Raw genomic sequence first — 25,504 nt, forward strand, 5'->3', positions numbered from 1 at the left:
CCTGATTAACAAGGCAATTTACCTCAGTATCAAGTACCACTAGTAGCACTTCCTTATAAACTCTCTCTGTAGCTCATGGGTGCAATATAATGACATTTACCTGTCTGTGTCCTGGGAAAATTATACTACTCCCACTCCATCCGTCACCAATTTTGTTCAAATGTAGGAAGGCAGCTATACAAGATGGCATATAAAACCAGAGTTTAAGTGAGGAGGTCCAGCAGTGGTGGTATCGATGGTTGTTAATAAAAGAGAAGATACTTCACTACTACTGTGACAGACTGGCACCTCCCACAGCATTGCCTTTCAGGTAAAGAACCTTCTGGGACCACCAATGCCCCTGAAGGACAAGCACCACCACTGAGACTGCCTCCTCTCCCCTGTGGAGCCTGGCAGAAAGAACAACAATCTTTATTTAGAACAACTTTGAAAATAAACCCTAACATTACAGGGGATACAAGAAGACACGAAAATTTGGAAAAATAGCACAGAGTAGACCAGTCAGTAGGCATGGTGGGGAGGAACTGCTGTCACGTTGTTCTTGTCTGCAGATGCTAATCACTTTCCAAAATCCCACTTAACTCCTAACAGAGAAGGCCAGCAACATAACCCTTTGAATTTCCCTGATCATAAGCATCATTGTACATTGTGCATGTTACAGACTGGTTTCTCATTTTATTTCCACTCAAAGGTGTTGAATTTACACTCAAATTTTTAACATCAGTATCAGCAGAATTTATTTTAACCATCCATAATCAGCTTACTTCTAATGATTTCTGTTGGTTTGGTCACATCTTGATTTTTGTAGTGTATCAAAATTACATCTGTAACAGCACCAAACAAACAATACTCTTTCCTCCCATGCAGGTAACCATCCATTTTCATTTTAGTATCAGGAGGATTCCAAGACAGTTGAAAGTAACTTAGTTGAACTTTTCCACAGACTGTTACAGTTCTTTTCTTTCTTGGTTTTTTTTTTGGTTGGTTTTGGTTGCTGTTTTATGGAGCATATTAGGAGATTTTCGTTGAGGCTCTGTAGAGAAATGTAGCCACTGTGGTAACAGGAGCATCCCTACAATCAGGTAATGCAAAAACCAATGCAGACATATCTTCTGTTTTCTTAAATGTGGAAAGAAAACCATAGGAGGCCTACCCTACCTACATCAGGATTCTTCCAAGAAGTAAATGTATTTAATGCTGTCTGGATTTGGAGCAGAACCTCTCGCACAGGAATTCACATAGGAAGATGGCAGCTCTATCACCTGCACCATCTCTGCTCAACCCATGCTTCCGTAGGCATCAGCTTAGAGAGAGAGCCTGGCTAAGAAGAGGCTCTCGTCTCTTCTTTTCCACCTACTGCACAGTTCCAAACAGTGTAAGTGGGAGCCTGTGGGCCAGATCCAGCTTGAAGGATGATTTCCCTTCCTCGTTGCTTTTTCTGCTATGGCCTCAATCTGCAGCAGAGGTGTGAAGGAAGGAGAAAGGACAAGCCAACAGCTGCAATGTAACTTTTAGCTACATAACCAGAAAGAAAGCAGTTGTCTCTTCATCAATCAAGAAGCTGACAAACCTTTCCCTGAACTGGCCTTTAACCCCCAGCACTGAAGACCTGAGTTTACTTATTGAGGATGCAGATTCTTATATCCATTGTTAGCACACCAATGAAAATGTTTCCCATCCTTCCTTTTACTGTTGATGGAGAAGACACACACGTGGAATTAATGGCCTGAATAGGAAGACTGAAAAGATGACAATTACCTGGACAAGAAAAATAACTAGATAAACAAAACTCATAACTGAGGAATTTCCTGCCTGCTTCCCTGTTCCCACAGGAACTCAAGGTGTAACCACAGGATGGAAGACTAAAAAGCCCTGTCAGCTTTGCTACTCTGACCACTCTGGACAGATTACATTCTGCATCATTGTGCCTTGTTTCGTTGGGGTTTTTTATTCTTTTATTCTCTTGTATTCTATTTATTCTCTTATGCACATTTCAGAGTATCTTTGCTGTAAAATATATTTTTACACTAGGATTGTTGATAGGAAAGGTGATCAAATGAAGCTGGTAGGTGCAAATTCCAGTCACGTTTAAGCTACAGAACTCCTGACCCTGGATGTTATTGCAGCAGCCAAAAGTTTTTATGGTTTCAGAAAACTACTGGGCAAACTCATGAAAAGAGAAACTCACTGAGGGTAACAAACAGCTCAGGTCAAGTAAACTGTAGAAAGTTGGAAGTGCATCTGGGCAAAATACCACTATATGCTTGTCCTGTTCATGTTATCTTCAAACACACTTGCTTTTGGCCATCAACAGGTATTTTTGGGGGGTTACAGCGTTGGTCTGACCTAGTACAGTTGTGTCTTCATGTTTTTAAAGTAGCAAGAAATAAAGCTTGATTGCACAAGCAAAGCACTTTTAAGTAGAGACATACTCAGTAATTAGGACTTCCAAATCTCTTTTCTCAGCATTTTGAAACTGCTATGATTATTTTTAGAGAAAAGTAAGTATGACTATTGAACCATCATGAAGATTTACTTCTTAAGTAATTGACTGATTACTGTACATAGAATCAGCTGCAAAAAATAGTAAGAAAGAGCCACGTTGTTGAAAGTACAATAGATATCTATATCAGCACCATTTGTGATTGTAGCCTCCATAGCTTGAGGCATACCTGCACATACACCATTTAAATTAGAGCAACTGTTGTTAATTCAATATAAAAAGTGACCATTTCTGCACTGTAATTAGCTAGAGAAATAATGAAATGTGATCGTCAGGCTCCTACTGTGCAGGTTTTTTTCTTTCAGCAATTAAGATAACTTTTTAATGTATTTGATTTAGTCACAGAGATTTAAATTTCAGATTAACAAATGCATCCCACCTTTGCCTAAATATCACTCTGTCCTGCACTAGTCAGCAGTACTGCCCATCCACCCCCTTCCTACAGTATTTTAGATAATTTTAACCTGGCAAATCCAGAGAGGACAGAAAAAAAAATTAGAGTCACAGCATTTTTATAGACTGCCTACAGAGGCTCGAAGCAATCAAATGATTACACGCTAAAACACTTACGCATCTCTAAGGCATGCACAGCATTATCAGAAGTGCAGAAACTGCATTGATTTGTACGCAGGGGTCAAGATCAAGAGCTTTCACCACAGATATTAAAACTGAATTGAGTTCTTTCTTGCCTCGTTTGCTTGTTTACAGATAAACAACACTTTAAGTTTTTTGAATTTGTATCTCAAAAATGTTTATCATTGAATCATAGAATGGTTCGGGTTGGAAGGGACCTTAAAGATCATACAGTTCCAACCCCCCTCCCATGGGCAGGGACACCTTCCACTAGATCAGGTTGCTCAAAGCCCCATCCAACTTGGCCTTGAACACCTCCAGGGATGGGAAATCCACACCTTCCCTGGGCAACCTGTGCCAAAACCTCACCACCCTCACAGGAAAAAATTTCTTCCCAATTCCTAATCTAAATCTCCCCTCTTTCATCTTAAAACCATTACTCCTGGTCCTGTCACTATGCCCCCTGAAAAGGGCCCCTCTCCAGCTTTCCTGTAGCCCCCTTTAAGTACTGAAAGGCTGCTATAAGGTCTTCTTGGAGCCTTCTCTTCTCCAGGCTAAACAACTCTCTCAGCCTGTCCTCATATGGGAAGTGCTCCAGCCCTCGGATCATCCTTGCGGGCCTTCTCCGGACCCCTGAATTGCATTCCTACTCTTGCATAAGTACTCTTTCACACACAATCTAAAAAAAAAATCTTTAAAGCAGACAGTGCATTTACCTCAGCAGCTTCCTCTTCTTTGCGGACTCGGTGGGGGCTCGGGGGGCCTTGCCTGCCTGCTTTCCTGGGGTGTGGAGAAGGGCCTGCGCAGACCTCAGCCACTCGCTGGCTGGTTGTGCTGTAACACCATCTGTGTCCTCTCCTGACCTCGACCATAATCTCTTGGTGGATCCTGGAGTAGCGGTCACCAGCCCTGTTTCTCCTTCTTCCACACTGTCATTATCGGATGAATACTCAGAAATTTCCACTGAAGTTGTCTAAATAAATAAAAATATACAGCTATTTAAATGGAAAGCTAATGAGATAGCACTGGTTTATGTAAGCACTTATTTATGCCCCTGATAATCGATAAATTGATTGCAAATTTATTGATTAATATAACTTAGACAATTTCACTGTAAATGCACGTTAATCTTTTGCAAGTTGACATAAACCCCTAAATAGAAGGGCCATCTATTGAGCAACAACTGCAACAAGTAACCTTTATTTTTTTTCAAACAACTAGATCTGGATAATTTATCAAAACGATAAGCCAGTGCTTATCTCAATCAAGAGAGTTCTCAGACAAGTGTCAGAATTAAAGTAAGTTTTCAGGAAAGCAAAGAGGCTAATGAGCAACAGGGATCACAGAATCATAGAATCACCAGGTTGGAAAGGACCCACTGGATCATCGAGTACAACCATTCCTAACACTCTCTTAAACCACGCCCCTAAGCACTTCATCCACCCGTTCCTTAAACACCTCCAGGGAAGGCGACTCGACCACCTCCCTGGGCAGCCTGTTCCAGTGCCCCATGACTCTTACTGTGAAGAATTTTTTCCTGACATCCAGCCTGAACCTCCCCTGGCGGAGCTTCAGGCCATTCCCCCTTGTCCTGTCCTCAGTCGCTTGGGAGAAGAGGCCAGCTCCCTCCTTTCCACAACCTCTTTTCAGGTAGTTGTAGAGAGTAATAAGGTCTCCCCTCAGCCTCCTCTTCTCCAGGCTAAACAACCTCAGCTTTCTCAGCCGCTCCTCATAAGACTTGTTCTCCAGCCCCCTCACCAGCTTCGTTGCTCTTTTCTGGACACGCTCCAGAGCCTCAACATCCTTCTTGTGGTGAGGGGTCCAGAACTGAACACAGTATTCGAGGTGCGGTCTCACCAGTGCCGAGTACAGAGGGAGAATCACCTCCCTGGACCTGCTGGTCACACCGTTTCTGATACAAGCCAAGATGCCATTGGCCTTCTTGGCCACCTGGGCACACTGCTGGCTCATGTTCAGTCGGCTGTCAACCAGCACCCCCAGGTCCTTCTCCTCCGTGCAGCTCTCCAGCCATTCTTCCCCCAGTCTGTAGCACTGCATAGGGTCGTTGTGCCCCAAGTGCAGGACCCGGCATTTGGCCTTGTTGAACCTCATGCCATTGGTCTCAGCCCAGCAGTGCAGCCTGTTAAGATCCCTTTGCAGAGCCTCCCTACCCTCCAGCAGATCCACACTTCCTCCCAGCTTAGGAACACAGGACAGACTGAACTCATCCAACCACAGGAGGGATGAGGAGGACCAAAACCAAATCTCCAAAGAGACACGGAAGGCAGAGGAGAGGGCTTGCAGGAGAAATTAATCTGCTTTAACTCAACTTGTTTTACTCTTCTCTTGGTCTCCTGCACAAGAAGGGTGAGGCAGCTGCATTGGCAACCTAAGGCGAGTACTGCACAGTTGCTATGTACATTATGCTCTCTTGACACATTATTTCTTAAAGTATTGAGTATTAAGCAAAAATACCTGGAAAGTAGCATTTTACCTTATACAAAATGAAATTATCTGAAACTAAAATAGGCAGTAGACTAAGAAACCTGAGCTGGGCTCAGTCTTCAGGAGCTAGTTGGGAAAAAGAAAACCCACTCTGTGCAAGTTCTGGTGCGGTGAGCATAGTCACAGCCCCATCACTGAGGCCACCAGCACTAGCCCAACTCAAGGAGGCTTGCACAAAACTGTTCCACAGAAGCAAGTAAAGTAACTCAGTCTGATCCTTGAAAAGAACAAGCCCCAGTGCAAAACATTAGGTTCACATTATCAGTGGGGAACTGGAAAACCCAAAAGACTGACTTTGCTCCAGAACACAGTGCTCCAGTCACAGAATGAGTCCTGAACAAAATTAGCCTCTGGTCCAGCCGGGTAAGCAACTCTCCACACTGACAACTAGTTCAGATAAAGACTTTAAAGATAAAAGAGGAAAGGGACAGAAATCACTGCATTCACTAATGCTGTTCTATGTTATTAATTAGCGTAATCATCTGAAATCAACATTTCTCAACTGTGCACAAAAATGACTTCAGCTCTTGCCAGTTCTCAAATACATTCTTCACGTAGATGATGAGACACTGTGTTCATGTTCTGAGAGCCTACCTAAGTACTCTGGAAATTGGAAGGACCTTTTAAAGTTATCCAGAGAAGGAGAATAGCTAAAGAATGTAATTAATATCAGCCTGTTTTAAACACAACACAGTCAACATTTGTCCCTTGGCAACAATATTTCTCTGAAAACAAACTCCTTCCACATTGGAGGAGAGCCAAAAATAAAAGGTTTCAAACAGCATGAAAGCAGTTAGCAAGCACTTCATTCTTAAAACATCATTCCAATGCACTGCTTTGCTCTAGGAATGTTTTAATTTTGCTCAAATTGCTACAATATCCACTGCACCTAAAGCAGGATGGAAACCTGAAGTTCTTTGAGCAAGTAAAATGCAACTGAGGAAAGCCCTTGGGATGTGCCTCAAGTTAAGCACATGTTTTAAACACACTGACTGTTGTAACAGATAAGAAGCTTTCCTAATTAAAGATTGTCCAATAAATCATTCAATTCTTCTCCTAATATTTATTACTGTATACTTGTTTAGGCTTAACTTCCCCAAGGAAATCATATTTTGAGGGGGTTGCTTCTGTTTTGTTTGCTTCTTAGAATTAAAAAAAAAATTGGTCACTTGGAATTTTTTCTTGAAAGAGGAAGCTATGAAAATGGAGAAGAAAAACAAAGAACAAAACCTCAGGTTTCCAATTCCTTACATTATTTAACTGTAGCCACCAAGAGAAATACAGTCTGAATAGAAAAATATTTTCAAAACATACAAACATGATTTTTCAAGCACCCAGTAAACAAGCCAGTATGTCTGCCAACAGTATGGTGGTAGAGAAGTGGCAAAAAATATAATTCGATTTCTTAGGTTCACTTTAAAACAACTATTAATAGAGTGAAGAAATTACTTATTGATTATTGATACATTAAAAAATATGAAAATTAATTTTTAAAAGGCTGTTTAAAAAAAAACCACAATATCCCCAGTAAGATCATCAAAAGTTTCTGAAAAGTGTCATTGCTAAGCATAGAGAAGCATCAAATTAAAAGTAGCTGACTTTTCCACATTACTTATTACTTCAAAATATAGTATATTTTGGTTATGGTGGCTGAGGGTACAATGCTTCCCACTAACACACAGGCTCCATTTCTCCACCTTAATCCCCTCCTTCAACCCCTGAGCCCAACCTAATCATCCCCATGCTGGGGTTTTCCATAACTGTCTCCCACATATCCCAGTCACTCCAAATACTTGGCACTGGACTGTTCAGCAAGATTTACCAATCATTTCCAATCATGGCCTCACCACAACACCCTGTTTTATAGCACGCTAACCTCTTTTCCATGTACAAGGGCTGAGCAGAAAAGAAATGCAGGAGCTGAACTCAGTCTCCCTCTCACTTAAACGACAAACAGCTCATTTTGTTCATTTTTAGAATAAATCTATTTGCCCTGTTCTAAATGGTTCCCTTCTATGGCTCTTTCTTCTAAGGAAAAAACAACTTTTGTATAAATGTACAGCATATTGCCATTTTTTTTCTAAGATTTGGCTACAGGAAAACAAAGAAGTCAGTGAATGCCACAGCTAAACATCCAGAACCCTGTATCTTAAATATAAGCACGTTTAATTAAAAATGCATCAAAAGAGAGCTCACAAGATGAATTAATTTATGATGTATTTTTGACAGCACACATCAGTACTAGTTAACATAGAGGACAGTAAAACTGTAAAAACAGAAACCAGAATGAGAAACAGAAAATACTCCCCCCACCCCGGCCGGACAGTTACGACTGCTAAAGAATACATGACTACCCATGTCAATTTAAATTTTTTTTTTTTAAAAACAAAACAAAACAAAACAAAACAAAAAAAAAAAAAAACATGGAAATGCTAAAATCCTGGTCCAAATTGCTCAAACATTCTTGATTTCCATGAAATGAAGACAGCACCCCTTAAGCACATAGATTCTGCACACAGGCAGTACAGAAGACACCATGCTGTTACTTCAGTGACCAAGTATTCCCTTCCCATCAAGAGATTTGCTCCAGCTGCCTGTTGCTTCGCCTTGAACACCCTGTAAGATCTTTGGGAGCACCTCTGCAATCTGAGCAGCATTTCTCTCTAAAATGTCTGAAAAAATTACCTTTTCACTTCAATAATAATGGAAGAAAAAAAAAATCTATATTTGATCACTTTAATAAACACTCTATATTTCTTATCAATAAAAGAGCAGTAAGTTAATACGAGAAGTGTTAAAATTTCTATTTGAAGTTTCTATCTCCAGCACAGAAAGCTGAACTGTGCAAAACTTTCTGAGGCAATCTCATAAAGTGATTGCTAATTAGAGGCAAAGAGATGAGCTGTTGGGAGAGTTTCTCACTCCCCTTCTTTCTCCTCCCAAGATACATCACTCAGTGAAACTTTCCTAAGGAAAACTGTCAGTATATACACCCTACTTTGGTATTGTTTCAACACTTTCTCTTGTTCATCATACATACAGAAAATGCTGTAAATCTTTTTCAGTTGGTATGAAGATATGCCAGATATGAGGCTCAATAAAAGCTCACAGATATTCTGAACAAGTTCATCCACTGAAACTAAGACTCTTCAGCATGCTGCAGTATGTCCAAAGACCCTCTTACCGACAAAGAAAAGACTATCAAATTCAATATAGCACCAAAATAACTTTTTGCAGATGGGTCAGTTAGTCTGCCATGTCCTCCCCTAAAAATAGTATTTTTTTTCCCCTCCTATTTTCTTACTGCAGCTTAGTTCAAATGGTAGAAGGGTTTCTGTGATGGCCCTCTTAGCAAACCAGGCTTTCGCAAGGTTGCAGGGCCAAGTCACGTCAAAAATGGAAATAGTATTTGAGACTTGCAGACTTTGATCACTGTACATACACAGCAAAATTAGTCTTGTAGTAGTTTCTTTCCTACTTCTTTTTTTGACACATCTGCCTCTAACTCTGAAAGTGTTTTCAACCATACCCTGCCTGTTCTCTCATGGACTGTCTCTTCCCTTTTTCTGATTTCCTTACTCTTTCCAGAACTCATTTGCATTTCTCCTAACCGCCCTCTTGTGACAACCCTCAAGATGGATGGAAGCTACTGGTATAGACAAATCCACAAGTGAATATAGGCGACTACCCTACCACCTCTCCTTTCATACCATCTTGCTTTCCGGTAAGCTGTGCTACATTTGCACTACTGGTCCTTTTTGCTGTCATGCATACAAAGGGATTCAAATGCAGCAAACTTCTACCCCAGTGAATTAGTTACAGGTTGCAAGGAGATTTTATATCTTGCATAGTACTTTGCAAAAAACAGAGCAAGCAGAAAAGCCACTGGATTTGCTACAATTAATATTCACAAGCATAAATCACCAGCGCAGTATGTCAAAGGTCCAGGCTATGCTAATAAATGCTTGAAGCTACCAGAAGCTGGTTTGCACGATTAGAGGGAGTAGGGTAAGGGTAAAAGAAAAGAAGTTTCCTCTTAATTAATCAACATAAAATTAATTCAGGCATTGTGCGCACAGACAGCACAGGATATTATTCGGCTCTATAAAGATAATTAAAGATAGGAAGGATTTAAAGCTTGCAGTTCTCTTCAAAGCTTTGTGTTTTCTGAAGCTTTAACCAAAGCACTCAAGTCTACGCCAAATATTTTCCTAGGATCTCAAGAAATAATTTGGTTCTTGGTAAACTACCTGCTTTCACTCTAGAGAGAGAAAATTCAGATATGCCTTCACATAAGAAACTTGATGTTCAAGTGCAAAGCTAGGCGTGTGCCGCTCTGTGGGTGACACCAAGCTTTCTTCTCACGGAATAACCACAGGAACAGCACACAAAACGTACAAGATTAGGTAGCAGTGCGTGGGCAGAGATAATCATATGACAAAAAAGAATAACAATGAAAGACATAAATCACTAACAAGGTATTTTTGGACTTGCAAGCCTGAACTGACACAGCAGATTAACTGAAATTTTGTTATCTGGAACAACCTCCCAGCGCTATTACAGAGACAGCATATCTTTAAAATGGGTCTCAGATAATGCCTGGCTGTTTAGCTAAGTACAGCATTCCTTCACAGCACATGTACTCAGAGCATCTGATCTGTCCTAAATACTTATCAGTGGTGTTGGTTCCGCGCACTAGGAAATGACATGTCCTGCTCCACACACATAAGCATTTTGTGGCTGCCATTACAGGGAACAGAGTTGTATGCTCTGCAAGGCCATAACAACAGCTACCTCGAGCATTCGTCTGGGACTGTACAAGAGCAACTACCACTGAGGTGACAAAGGGTTTGCCTCTTTGTCCCTGCTCAGCCACTACTAAACTTCAGCAACATCTCCCTTCATATGGACATGGGAATGAATTTTTGCTATCTCCTAGATGTCACCACCCTTCGGCTGGAATGCAGTAGTTAATAGCACACAAATTCATTTATGCCAAGTAGCAAAGAAGAATGTTCTATCTATTTGGATATGGAGAAGTGTAGGCAGCAACACCATAATTATTCAAAGCAGAATCTGGTCACAGACTGCACCCTCATTGCCTCTTAATTGTGTTTTGAGGCCTTTAAACAAGTGGTTAGAACTTCTCTTCTATGACTAATTAAAAAAGATTCATCGCAACCAACAGCCCAGTGCTTCATATCATAAAGGAAATTGATTCATGATTAACCTTGGAGGCAGGAAGCCAGCTACTAAATCCTAAGGACCACTGTATATACTGCTGAGCTTCCATTTGCAGAGCTCCTGGGGAAGTGTTACCCACGTTTGACCCCATTTACCCTTTAAGTTCTATCAAGTAACATTAGCTACTGCCTTAAAAGTTACATGAACTATGATACAATTCAAAGGAAAAATACCAATAGCTGTTATCAAAAGAAAAGCAAATGGACAGTTTCAGAGACATTTTCAGGGACTGAGGGAGTCAAAAGGACTTTGATGTAACTGAAGAAAATTAATGGAACGATACAGCCACTGTCGAGTCCGACCAGCGGTTCTACTCTGACACTGGGCTTCCTGCATGACTTCTGAAATCAAGAAAAGGTACGGAGGGTGACATGGCCAGGAAAACTCCCTCTTACACTTCAAAGAGTGAGGAAGTTGAAGTGGAGTACACAAGCCCACAAAATAGTGTTTTATATCACACATGAAATAACAATTAACAAAATAAACAACTTGAATCATCATTTATGAGCTCCCATATCTTCCGTAGGTCATACTGCCTTGAAGTGGAAAATGGAGTGATGACTAGGATTACATGCAGTATGTTTGGCTGTGTGTTGTTTTTTGTAAGGGGAGAGGTGCATGGTTTGGTTTGGTTTGAGCTTTCACGCACATAATCCTGTACACAAACAGCATTGGCAGGCAGTATCCTGCAGGCAGAACTAATCATTTTAGAAAACAAGAATGGAAAAATAATACTAGAATAAGATTTTGCAAACACAAAAAAAATCAACATGGATATGTGATCTTTGGAAGAAAAAAAATTCTGAGAGAACTGATTTAAATCACAAGAAAATGGACTTTTTATAGACCTAGTGAAAAGGTGTTATTTTACTGACTGTATTGTGTTTTGGGTTTGTTGTTTTTTTTGGAAGCCAGGTAAAGAACACATAATAGGTAAGGAAGATGAAATTGAAGCCGTAACTTCTAATCCTGAGCAGAAACCTCAGCTTTTACAAGACAAACAGGTTTAGCAGGCTATGCCTCTGGAGATACATCCACACGCTGTTCCAGCCTGCCTCTCCCAGAACAGGTTGTTCTATGGCATGGATCAGCCGACTGAAACAGGTGAGGCTGTCTTCTCAGCCCAAGTGCATTTTTATAAGTCAGTAAAGCAAGAAACACTATGTTTATTTCTAAACATACTTTTTAAGTGAAGAGTTTAATAGCTATTCTGAAGGCAAGGCAGAAGAAAATGGTTGTCTGCTGGGCACAAGGGCAGGAAAGAACAGGAGGGGATGGTGAGCTATTAACATGAAAAATGAATATGAAGCAGTTTACCCAACAGCAGTTAAGGGATACTGATCAGTACCGTATAGAGTGTAAGGAAACCCCTGCTGCAGTTTTGGCATCCGTAGCATTTGTGCTGCAACTCCACCTCTCAAAAGCATCATTTTAGCAGTTCAATGAAGCTTTAACATTTAGAAGTCAATCTATGACTTCCTAATTCTCTGCATTACCACTGATCTGTCCATCAGTCTGTGATGAGAGTTAACAGTCAACTTCTAATAGACCAAACAATGCTGAAAACGTCAAAACAGACAACCTACAAGTGCTGCTTCTGCTTTGTCTAATCTTTTTTTTCCATCATACAAGAACATCTTTGGTTTCTCCCAGTGAAAATGACTGGCTGTTAAAGACAATTTGGACCAATTTATGCAAACTGTTAGCTAACATTACATTCAAGTGAATTACCGTAACCCTTGCTCTTCATTCCTTCCTTAAAAAGGGGGAGTAGGGGGGAGATGCCACTTCACGTGTTGTATCTTGCAAACTATTCAGGGACAAAACTAGGTCTCCTCTCATGCAACTGCATATCATCCCACGCAGCTGAGCTCTCACGTTGATAAGGATCCTCCAGATGACAAAGACCTAGGTTTTCAAATATAAATACCCGACTCTGATAGGGTATGCAGATAATTACATCATTTCGTACAGAAGCCTCAACATTATCCACTGAAGTCTAGATGCATGAGAAAATTGTAGTCAGCTTATAATACCACTTAAACAGGGTTTAGTTCTGGACACAGAAATAGGCACTTTCATGTTTCCAAGGAACAGATGTTATCACGTGGTCTGATAACCTACTTTCACATTCTTTGTTTATAGTTATTCACTCAGTTTTATATATTAACATTAGTGGATTCAGGCCATGAAACCTCAGTTTTATTGCCTCTGTTCTAGGCGATGGTGTGGTATTCGTCCAGGTTACAGCTTGGATGTAACAAGAGGACTCAACTGAAAGGCATGATTAAAAGCCAAATTATTATTTATGACCTAAATCCTAAAGCACCTAGACTAAACACCTGCAGGATTCAGTAGGAACTGTTAAGGCCAGAAATACATTTCCATCTTCAAGCAACTCTTTTGTTTTGTTCCAAGTCTTCAGAGAGAACAAATACTTGTAATGAGAGGTAATATCTTTTATTAGACAAACAGATATAACTGTGGGAAAACAGACAAGCTTTCAGCACCGACCCCTTCTGTAGGTCCCAGAAGTTTTTTTACTCCAAATAGATCACTTGGTCTAAGTAAATTAAATCCTTCCCTACAAAATAGCTTTGTTCATATCCTTAGCTTATGCAGTTATGAATAACGGTCCAACAAACTTAAAAAAAAATCTTCCTAGAAAATAAACCATGAGAAAATACTTCTCACAATGTCACTGTTTAGACCAAACAGGGTACAGTCAAATACCTAAAAACATCTTTCAACTTATGCATTCTCTTTCAAAAAATAGGTGGTAACTGCAAGCACTTTACTTTTTGAGATAGAAGGAAGCAATTCCAGAATAACTAACTAAACAAGAGATCGCACACAGATATTCAGTTAAGTACAAACTATGCACACTGACATCTCATCTTTGGTTGATCTGCCTGCAGTTTCCTGCGAAACCCCTTAGAAAAACACTTATCAAAAAATGAAAAGAAAAAGAAAATGAAAGAGAGAGGAAGCACAGCTGGCACAGTGTTGTATAATACACAAATGCAATACACTGCTGCAATAATGCTCAGTGCTTAGTGGAAATTTCTTTGTTCATAATTTCCACAGAGGTACACAGACGTGGCTTGAAATCCAGACTCTGCTTCCAGCTCCAGCAGTGCTGGCGTTCACAGCTACAGCACTGGCAGCTTAAGGAGAACACTGGGCTGCTGGGCAGCACAGTGCATTACATTAATTTTCTTCTACTCCCACTCACTCTACATTCTTCTCACTTGACTGTTCTCTCCTTTGCCCTATTTATTACTTCACAGCGCCTGCAGTACTGCCCCCAAAGCCTAAAATAGATACTTCATTTCTTCCCTCCTCTTAATTTCTAACTTCTTCCGACCCTTTCCCTCCTCTCCATTTCCAAGTTCTTCTGACCCTTTCCCTCCACTCCAGAAGTACTTCCACAGCCTATCTTTTCTAGAATACTGTTTCATGTTTTTGCACGGTTGAAGCTATTTTAAACAGCAAACATTCCAGGGCAGGAAATGTCTTACAACTTCTGGAATACTGTGTTAGCAATGACACTGTGGTGGGTGCAAAAGCACCACCTTCACCTTAGCTGATTTTTAACGATGCTGGGAGTGCCTACATGCTAAGTGAAGAAACAGAAGACCCATTTAATTGCTTTTCCAAGTAAGCTGACAAACACCAAACAAGAAAAGTAGCTACAAAAAATACACGAAATATACTTGTTGAAAATTAATTCTGTTTGGAAAAAGAACAAAGAAAAAAGGAGTCCAAAACTAAACTTACAGATTTTCTTTTAGATTATGTGCCCAAACTTTGGAGGAGCAGAAGGAAAATAAAGTAACTATCAGTTGGGTTTCTCTTATTGAATATTGCAATGTTGCCATAAACACACATTTTACAAAGAGACTCAGAGGTGCTAACTGCTGCAATACTATCTTAATTTTGACACATTTAGTTGTGCTGATTGTTCACAATACTTTAGAAGATCTCAAAGTGAAGACCAATTAAAACTCCTTCGAGATCTATATTAGAATAAAAACTGTGCTGTAATATGTGTGTTACATTACATACAGCAACATGATTGCCATAGTTTGGGTATAACATACATTGCAGGACACATGGAGACAATCACACATATTTAAAACTTTCATTAGTAAATAAGCATACCACATAAACACACCAGGCAAAACACATTTGAAATGTCCCAGTAAGGCAGTAACCAAATACACTCCATGAACAATTAAACTCAGTGGACTGCAAGTCTCTAAAAACTGGCTAGCAACTGGTGCACAGAACTTGCAGAGAAGAGAGCACTGAAATGGAAAGATCAGTAATCTGTACTAAGCAGTTCCTTACCAGGATTATAAAGTTTGCATAACTAGTAAGATAAAAAGGAATTAAGACAATGCTTCTCAATTACAGGCATAGAGAAAAAGAGAGCCTCAATGCATGTCTGCACTTTTTAACATGCTTTAAAAAGCAGTAATTGACTGGTTCCCATAGTAGTCCAAATATCTCAAACCAGATCAAGAGACTATGATGGATCAATTAAACTTCCTTTCTTAAATCAATGCTCGCTTTACTTCAGGAAAGGGGAAGAAAAATCACGTAGAGCTGTCATTTTCTTTACTATTTGGTTAGCACATGTCAATATGTATTTACACATGGAAAATGAAACTTCTGCAACATTCAGAGGGTGGTGTGTTTGTCCCCCTTCTTTTTTACAATACAAGAGAAGCTCAAAGCTGACAAGATAATGCTGAAATAATACAAGTTAATCCAGCTTCTAGGAACAGCATTTAAAAACAAAATGTGTACTTCAAGATACTATTAAAACATTCACTGCTTATTTTCTTCTTCCCAAAGTAAAAGTACCCATGCAGTATTCGTCCTTCATGCTGAACTCTGCAGTTAGCAAGATTTTTGAAAAGTATCCCAAATCTTTTTTTCTTCAACTTGCAAGTGACCTATTAGTATTCTGATCAAAAACTTATCTATATGAAGCAACTAAAAATACTGTGCAAGCTGCAATTTCCTGAAATGTTTGGGGCCACAAACCCTGGCCCAAAGTTTGTGCTAAAGTAAATGGAAGAAAAATCAATTTTCATTAAACACCTGAACACCAGCAGCAGGAAGTCTTGCTCCAGAAGCCCCACTCAGCACTGAGAAGTTGGAGTGAGGGGAGATGAAAAACCTGAGTTGAGAAAGGAGGGGGATGACAGCAGCTTTGAAGAAAAGTATTCAAGCGGTTCTTGGTGGTTGGCTTCACCAGTTTTAGGAGTGCCTGATACAGGCAGCTTTATTTCCTAAATGCAGAAGTGCAAATGCTGGCTTCCACTATTTTTATGTATTTTGGCTTCCACAATTTTCTGTTCCTCTTATTGGCAAATATTTTAATTGAAATTTTTTCTTAGTGGTTAGACAGCAATGTAGCAGTCATATTACTTCAGTAGCAATGAATGGTCCCCAGAGTGTACTATAATTACCTAAAACAGTGCAACATTTTCTATTCTTCACTCCAAATCATCAGAGATACTTGTGCATCTAGTAACCTAAACTGCTACCTGGATGATTCGCATTCGCTGTTCACAACAACTGTACTTTCAGGTAAGAAAGGCGGGCAAGACATTGCAGCAGAGTTGGTTTGTTTGTTTTTTCTAAATCATTATTTTAAAATCCAAAGAATTTCAAATGCTTCAGAGCCATTTTTTAGGATACAATACAGGGCAGGACTGCAGTAGAGCAAGATCTTGCCTTCTACTTGCCAAAACCTCAATCTGTTTATCTATAGAACTATTTTAACGATTTAAACTCCAACTCCCCCAGTATTTTCCTTTCAGTGCATAGAACAGTAACTATACAGATAATTTAATTTATCGTAACTCTTCTCAAATAAGGAGAGTCAAAGTTAAAGCAAGTTTTTAGACAATAGTAGAATGATAGGCACCATGTTTTTTATTCTAGAGCTACCGATTCATTAAAAGCAAACTACACACTAATTCTAAATATGTTAAAATCAAGCAAAATATCAGTCAGTTAAGGAAATGCAAACAGTTAAGGAAAAACAAACGCAGCTATGTCATATAATAGTGCAAGATGATTTAGTCTGGGCATAAAGGAGAATATAACTTCAGGATTCAGATGAGAATTTGAATATTCTTGTAGAAAAAGATTATTTCTCAGTTTTAAACTCCCCTGTCAAAATAATGTAAAAACGCACTGACAAGTGCATCATTTAAGCCCTTGGTTTCCAAAATGCTGACTTAAGATTTCCACTGGAGCTACTGCAATTCACAGCATTAATATAACTAGAACACATACCAAGACTTCAGGAAAAAAATCTCTTTGACATGTTTATCGACATCTACTGCAGCCAAATTTACACTTGGAAATCTTAGACATTTTAAATGCATTTTCCCTCCAAATTGCCAAAAGTAAACAGATTCCATTATGCACTAATCGCTTAGGAGGAGGAGGAGTTGAGTTTCTAGATCAAAAGCTGACCATTTGTGCCAATTTCCAAGAGTACCATCAAACAAGTGATATTTCTTTTTCTCTATACCATTTTACTACTAACAAAAGTCCTGGAAAATTGCACCACTACAGCTAAATATAATATTGTTATTCATGGAATGCACTTACAGAAGGAATGCAAAGCCTACCCTATGAGAACAGCAGAAGTGTACAATTGCATTTAGACTACCTGATGAGACAACCACTTCTTAAAGAAAAAGCCTTCAATAAATTGAAAATTCAATTTAAGAAGTGGTCCATGCTGTGACAGACTGCAGTGAAAAAAAGTATGCATATATATATATATGCACATACCCCACTGCATCCCAAGCACAAGCATTTACATTTACTTGCTTCTATTTAAACAAATCAGTAATTTTCCATTTAGAAAAAGTCACATACTTTTCACCCCAGTTTTATTTTTGTCTTCGTGTATTTTTACACACCTAATATTAACCTGTTAGCTTGTTCTGCCTAAACTCCCAGGACTCTCAGAAGGGTTCCTGAATTCCCTCTGCTTTTTGCAGAATAGCAACTCCGATTATCTTCACTAAGTTCTCTGTATAAGGCTGCAATAATTCAACATAAATTTCACTAAGCAGAAAAGGAAGAACAACATATGCAGAAAGCAGATGCATGCACCTGCACATCCACTCCTCCTTGCCCCAAAACTGAACTCCACATCATTCCACAACCCACTACACACATACACACTCTAGAAACTGTTTTCAAATATAGAGTATATAGGTTCTGTAGTTTCAAGTGATGCTATACTGACAAACTAGAACTTTTACAACATTAAACCAATGTCTTATTCATGTCCTAAACAGCAAGTATGAAAGTCCAGGAAACTGGGGCAGATCAGAGAAGTCCCTCTATTTCATGCAACAACCATTTATAAAGCACAGCCTGCGTAAAGGTTCCACAAAGCACATAAATCTGGTCTGCTATGAAAGCAACACCACTGGATTTATGTGCATGGGTTTTCTAGATGTTATACTATTACCACACATCACGGCCAAGACTGTGAAGACTGGCTGTACAAATGCAGCCTCTCTGTGGATGCAACCCTGGCAGAAAAAGGTATACTAGATGTCTGAAGTAGCTCCACACATAATACATAAAACTACTTTGGTAGAAGTAGAGGAACTCAGGACTGAGTCAGAAAGCCTGACATTTAAGACTGGATCTAACATCAGTTCCTGTGGTTTGGGGAGAGGCTAATTAAGACAAAATTTTCACAAATGACTCCTAACTGTATCGGGCAACTTCGCTCTCATGCTGATTTTGTACAGGTGCTAGACACCGACTCCCACGTAAAAGCAGGAAGCCCACTAAGGCTCAGCATCCAGGGGCAAGGGAAGTAGAACTGCAAAATGTCTATATTTGAATTTAGTTTAAGTAGACATTCAAATTTAAAACACTTTTGAAAATTAGAAACATAGAATCACCAGGTTGGGAAAGACCTCTGAGATTATAGAGTCCAACTATACCTATCTGTCACTAAACCACATACTTAAGTACCTCATCTATCCATCTTTTAAATTCCTCTAGTGACGGTGATTCAACCACCTCCCTGGGCAGCATGTGCCAGTGCCTGATTACCCTTTCGGTGAAAAATTTTTTCCTAATGTGCAATCTGAACCTCCCCTGGTGCAGCCTGAGGCCATTCCCCCTTGTCCTATCACCTGTTGCTTGGGAGAAGAGACCAGCCTCTGGTCTCTACAACCGCCTTTCAGACAGTTGTAGGCAACGATAAGGTCTCCCCTCAGTCTCCTCTTCTCCAGGCTAAACAACCCCAGTTCCCTCAGCTGCTCCTCGTAAGACTTGTTCTCCAGCCCCTCACCAGCTTTGTTGCTCTTCTAAAATTCTCACTTAATAGTTTCACTCTTTTAAACAGAAGACTAGTGATCATTTTGGTCACTTCGGCAAGACCATGGAAGAAAAAATTGCTACAAGCGTTCTATGAATGTAAATACAGAAGGTTATCTTCAGCTATAAAAGCTAAGACTCAGATTCCAAAAGGCATTTAGACATGAAAATGCAAGAAGTCAGTCACAAAACCTTCCACTCCTGTCCCCAGAGTCTCCTGATGAACCCAGGTTTCTCAGTACGTGGTATTTCAAGAGTTTCTTAAAGCACTGCATCTGGACATATCCAGATGCAGTGCAACTCTACAAGCTCGCAGTTTATGTCACATTTAAGCCTGTGAGTACAAAGTTAGTACTTCTGTACCTAAGCCTGTTTATGGGCTTGACTCAGTAGGTGTGGGTTTGTGCTTTGCAGAGATTTCCACTCAGAGCACACTGCATGCATTGCTTGCATTGAAAAACCACATCCACAACAGTAAACACCTAACTCTTCTGTAACATTTGAGATGTTTCAGCCTAAGCAGTGAAAAACCCAAGTTCTAGCAAGACAGTCTTTAGCTTAGGAGAGTTTAACTCTCTCCCTCTCAGGAAAGAGCTCAACCCACCCACCAAAGCAATGAGGAGGTCATTTCCAACTCCCTCGTGAAGGCTGAGCCACCACAGAAAAAAACCATGAGAATTAAAGAGTCTTCAAGACCTCCAGTCCCTGCTCCACATCAAACAGGCATTAGATAAAATGCAGGAACACCAGGGAGCTTAAGTGTTCCCTGGTCAAAAAGACAGTAGCTGGGAATCCTGGTATTTAGCACTTAAGCTCTTCTGTTCATTGTATACAGAACACAGGCATCTAAATCTAAGTTTAACGGCTATTTCACAGCCCAGGACTTAGATTCCTGTAGTTCTGGCATGATGATCGGCTGCACCGCAGAAATCAGCCCATTTCTGTATTTGCCTCTAAATATTCTGCAGCATTTTTTGGAAATCCACACAACTCCCAAAAGGCAAATCTCCCAAAGCCAAGGCTGATTACAGCAAATACGTGACAATTCAGTCTTCTCTAGCTGACTAACCAGACTTCAATTACCACAGTTTGGAATTTTACAGTGACACTACATGACCAAGCACAATTTAATTGTATTTTCATTTGTTACTTAGATGAGGACCTATTCACTTCTATAGTTCCTCAATTCAGGCAGTGAAGAAATTCAAGCTGTGAAGACAACACTTGATTTTGCAATGCAGTCAGAAAACTTAACAAAAAAAAAATTTAAATACATCAAAGCAGTCAGATAAGTTAGTACTCAATAGGAAGTTGTTTCTCGAAAGGAAATTGCAAATTTCAGTCAAAGAGGAAGATGGAGAGTTAGAATTAACTAACTGTTCCAAAACCTTCAGAAAGCAGGAAGAGTTTGTGAAAGCTGCATGAAGGAAACTGCACGCAACTATATAAATCAGCTCAGTTCAGGGTTATGTAAATATCTTAAGAATATGTCTCCAATTAAAATAAAAGAACAACAACACAAAAAAACAACCAACAAACAATCAATCTCCCATCAAGCTGCACATGTTTGTGAAAGGCCTTAAGAGATATCCCAGCAGTTGTTACATGCAGATCTATTCACCCATTAGACAGGCCAGATTTAGACACCTTAAAACTGGATGTGTAACACAATGACGCATCTTTTCAATTACAGAAAGTGTTAACAAATGCATTTAAAACCAGAACACTTACTATATTTTGTTGAAGTTCTTCCTATCACTCACAACTTTCTAGCACTCACACATCTAGCCTTCTCTGAAGATCAGGGATTATTTTAATGCATGCTCAGCCAGCAGCAAAGCAACTGGAATGATGATTCTAGGGCAATGAATCCATTTAGATTAACCAGAGTTTATATCCAGCGTACAGATTGTGGGCATCTGGCCATAAGCACAGTTAGGGCAACGGGCTAGACAGATCTTTGGTTGATCCTACCTAGCCATACTTATATCCTATTAGAAAATGTTCCTCAGCAGCTGAGGAAGAAATGCATGCCTTAATACATACTCTTTAACACAAGAGTTACATAAAAAAAAAGTATCAATTAAAAACTATGTTTTCTAATACCTGGCCAGCAACAAAGACTTCCGTGGCCTTTCATACCCCAAAACACCCAATTCAAGCAGTTACTCAAGCTGTTTTCAGCTGTAACTGAATTAAATACCAATATATGGTATCAGCAAAATTTTTCATATTCCCTTGCTACCATACCTGAATGTAACTGGGAATGTGCCCAGTTCACAGAACACAATTTTTGCTGTAATATCATGATAGTGTGGGCTTGGCATGATTACATCATGCACATTATCCTGGTAACCAGGCAGCAGCAGCAGCTTCACCACCTGAGCACAAGGTCAAGCCATCAACAGTTGTACTGAATTCTGCACATTTTTACAAAGGCTTTCCCGTTTATTACGTCTGTTTTAATTTACTGCCCGCATCTTAGTGCTGTACCAACATCTCTATGCAATGTTTGTATACCCAGTAAATTGTGAGAAAACATGCAGTGACAGGAAACAAACTCTAGCCTTGTCAAGATGTATTGCAAACACGATGCTCAAAATTCTTCACTCCTGATGGAGTAAAATAGTGCATAATTAAGCCTGAAAACTCTTGTCAGGCACATGTATTTCAGAACCACAAATCTGCTCGCTTCTAAACTCTGGGTCTTTCAGTACGAGATTAGTTGCTACAGCACAATCCTAAGCTCTTTCAAACCTTCTCATCCATTTTCAGTTCTTCTCCAAACATTTGACCTTACAGTCCAAAACTAGCCTACGTTAGTTTCAGAGATGACAACAAAAGTGAAGCATATGTGCTACCTCGTGAAATCCATGCATCTGGCTCTATTTGACAGGACTGCCATTCCTTTGTTGTCCCTTCTTCTTCTTCACTATGTGACATCTGCCCCTTCCTTTCCTTCTCTATTCATCCTCTTTGCAAAAAAAAATCATATCAGGCAACACATGAAACAAAGCTGAAGTAAATACTGGAAACAACTATATTTCCACTAAAGCAAAAGAATTCTCTTAAAAATAGCTGCTAGCATAATTAAGGTCTGCAAAAAGTAGCACTTATTAAGCTTTATAATAATTACAAGATTAACACCAAGTGCAGAGTGTGTAAATTACAAAACTCCTATGTTAGTTGTAGCAGTGCATTTTTCTTATTTTGAGGATGAATCACAATTTGCCAGAAATTAGAGACGTGCACTCAGCTTGCATAAAACAGAATAAACAGTAGCTGAGCTGGGTTTTTGAGGAGCTGTGAGGACAGGTTCACCTAGCTCATCGTTGAGAGGAACAGAGGCTTTCTGGAGGCTATGCCTCTGAATGGTACATTGAATAAGTTGCTTTCCACACCCATCAGCCTCTCAAAAGCTTCGGTAGTCCGGATGTACTAAAAACTTCTCCCCACATCTTCAGAGCCATATCCACCTCCAAACACAAGAAAACAGCAGAAGAAATCTATTGAATGTTGACAAAAGGACAATTAGAGACAGTAAGAAGAGACATACAATAGCATCCTTATAGACTTAGAGGCAGAAAAACAAATTCACAGTAACTTCTCCCTCTCTCCTCTGCCCTCACCACTCCTCCCAAAAGTAAATCACACAGCCATGTACACTGCTGCACAGTGGCTTTAACATGCTGAGTGATTAAAGGTGACGATGATGACTACAGGCCATACTATGCATCTTTAGAGGCTTTTCAGTTCAACACTGAGGGGCCAAATGGGGCTACTGTCTATCTAAAATATTTTACTCTGATTAAGGGTGTAATTACACAGTTAGTCATAATAGCTGCCATACTTTAAAAGAAACCCACCTCTGCTTCAGGGGAAGGGAAGGAAATTATGCTACTTTATTCATCCAAACACATTCTCAGTTAAATTCAAATACAACATGCGGACTAGATAAATACAGTGACACACAGCCACAAACACTTACTAATCCAAGATAGAACAAGGAGATGAATCTTTTAACCTATAATCTTTGCAAAGGGAAACTAAATCTTATGATTAAGAGTTATGTCATATCTGTGCAGGTATCAGTGGAGACTGGGTGTTTTCTTCTCAGCTGTCCTAAGAAATTCGTGCAGGTTTTAGGGCCTAAATATGAGCAAACACACTACAAACATGGGGTCTGACACAGAGCTTAAGAGATTTACTTGTTTATGTGGCTAGCACATAACTTCTGTGAATGTCCATAAGTATTTTGATCAGAGGGGTAGGCTGGTGCTAAGAATCTTACTCACCATATACTAAATAGAACTCTTTTCCTTCTCACTGTATTTTCAACTCTGCAACAGATTTGCTCTGGTTACCGTCAGCAAATCATCCCTTCAAGTCCACAGGAATAATGATTTTTGTCTAGGAGAGGTTTCTCTGGCTTGGGTAACCTTCCACAGAAATGTAGTTGAGTTCAAATAGCCACTACCCTTGACATATAAGAAAAGATCAGGAAAGACTGTTTCTATATTCAGCTATACCTTTTAAACTAATGAATGTGGTTATGCAGGAAAGAGCACAAAAAAGAAAATGCACAATAGACATGCCTTAACTTTTTACCATTTTTTTTCACTGATTCTAAAAGTCTGTGTTTAATACCACCAAAGCCATTTAGAGAAATGTCCCCAGCCAGCACTGTCTGGAGACCCTCCAAGAGGTTCAGTTTCCTGAGGAGATACACTCAGACACAACACAGACCTAGTCCACTTGAAACTGAAGGGGGGAAGACAGAGTCTATACAACATCTTGATCCAGAGCAGTCCCAGTCCACATTTCAAGGGAAAAAAAGGCAAAGGAGAAAAAAAACCCATCATCCTTGCCAGTAAGGTTTCCAGTTATCCGTGGGGACGCTAGTATGCTCTCTGGAAACTCTCCTTCAGGAATAAAGTATTTGGAGCATTTGGTGTGCATTCAAGAGCTCTGAACAAACCTATTGAGTTTTACTGCTTAACCTTCCTCCTTTTCCTCTTTGATTTTTCAGCACTGGTGTTAGAATTTTGAAATATTCTACAGCTCAACAACTGAATGCACATTCCCTATGCTAATCATTTGACGAGTGAGAAGGCTAACCAGGACCTAGCTGAGGCACAACATTCCACATAATTTGTTAGATAACACAAGTATAAATCATCTTTATACATGCACAGTTTTTAATCACCACCCTTTGGCCAACATAGCTCAGTGGTCAAGTCCCAAGAACAATTTTATGAGTCCTGTCATCCCTGTTTTTCTCTAAGCATTCTCTCAAGTGATTTCAGTGCTGCACCTCCCTTGAGCTAGATCTCCCATATCTTTTACAATGCTATCTGCTATTCTTTATGTTTTTCCACATTTGATAGTACAGGGAATAAAATGTCATTGAAAAGATAGAAGAAAATTTTATATTGCATCGACAGAACTACACAAGAATAACAAAAATATAGACCAAGATATGCTATAAAGCAATAAAATTACAAACCACCACATACAATCATTTTATGGGAAAGAAGGATAGGAAAAAAATCTTTTCCAGCTTTCATACCATTTCCTTCCCTCACACACACCCAATTTGGGTGAGGTAGGAAGCGAGAGGGTTTTTTTGTGTCTCTTAATTTTGCCCTGAAACATATTTTAAGTAATTGCAAGTGAGTGACACCTAGTGATGAACATAAATCTGATCATCCTCCATTCTCCCACACAGAGAAGATAAGCCAGCAAGCACAGACAGGTAATACAGGAGTGGGTGTTGAATCATGGGAACCTGCCACTACTGTGTTTCTCTCCCTTAATAGCCAAAGATCAAGTGAGCCAGGACTTAGAAACTTGGTGCACAACCAAAAAGAAAAAAAAAATAACTAAAATGGCTAATGACCTGTTAATTCATTTCTCCATTATTTTTGAAATTAATCACCTCTCTCTAGAAACATCAAGTTTTCCGAGAGATACCGTTCTTCATTAGAAAAAGAAATATCCCAGAAACTAACAGGAAGAATGGGTTTCTCATCAAATACTAAAATATCAACAGTTGTCTTAGAGACCACTTAGTGATGTCTCTGGCATTATAACTCCTATCCTGTTGTAAGGATTTTATGAGCCCGTCAAAGACTCTTATTTTGCCAGTAGTTCCAAAATTATTGCTCACAGAGCAGTTACTGGAAGTGAAGGGGAGGGGATCTAGTGTGATTTGTGGTAGGGTTACAGGAAGGAAAAGTATGCTACTATGCAAAGTAGCGACAACACAGTTCCCTGAAAGGGAAGCTGGAATAAAAA

The 25,504-nt window shown here is 39.6% G+C and overlaps 1 protein-coding gene across 4 annotated transcripts in view; it reads right to left on the bottom strand.

Annotated features, from left to right (window-relative positions):
* The window catches only part of SPIDR (scaffold protein involved in DNA repair), a 209,490-nt gene that overhangs the window by 149,892 nt on the left and 34,094 nt on the right, over positions 1 to 25,504 (bottom strand). For all 4 annotated transcript variants that reach the window (XM_054058528.1, XM_054058527.1, XM_054058526.1 and 1 more), the window contains one exon: positions 3,793 to 4,049. In XM_054058528.1, coding sequence (XP_053914503.1) covers positions 3,793 to 4,049 — 257 coding nt within the window. The remainder of the gene's footprint in view (positions 1 to 3,792; positions 4,050 to 25,504) is intronic.

Source organism: Cuculus canorus, chromosome 2 (assembly GCF_017976375.1).
Source record: "Cuculus canorus isolate bCucCan1 chromosome 2, bCucCan1.pri, whole genome shotgun sequence".
NCBI classification, from domain to species: Eukaryota; Metazoa; Chordata; class Aves; order Cuculiformes; family Cuculidae; genus Cuculus; species Cuculus canorus.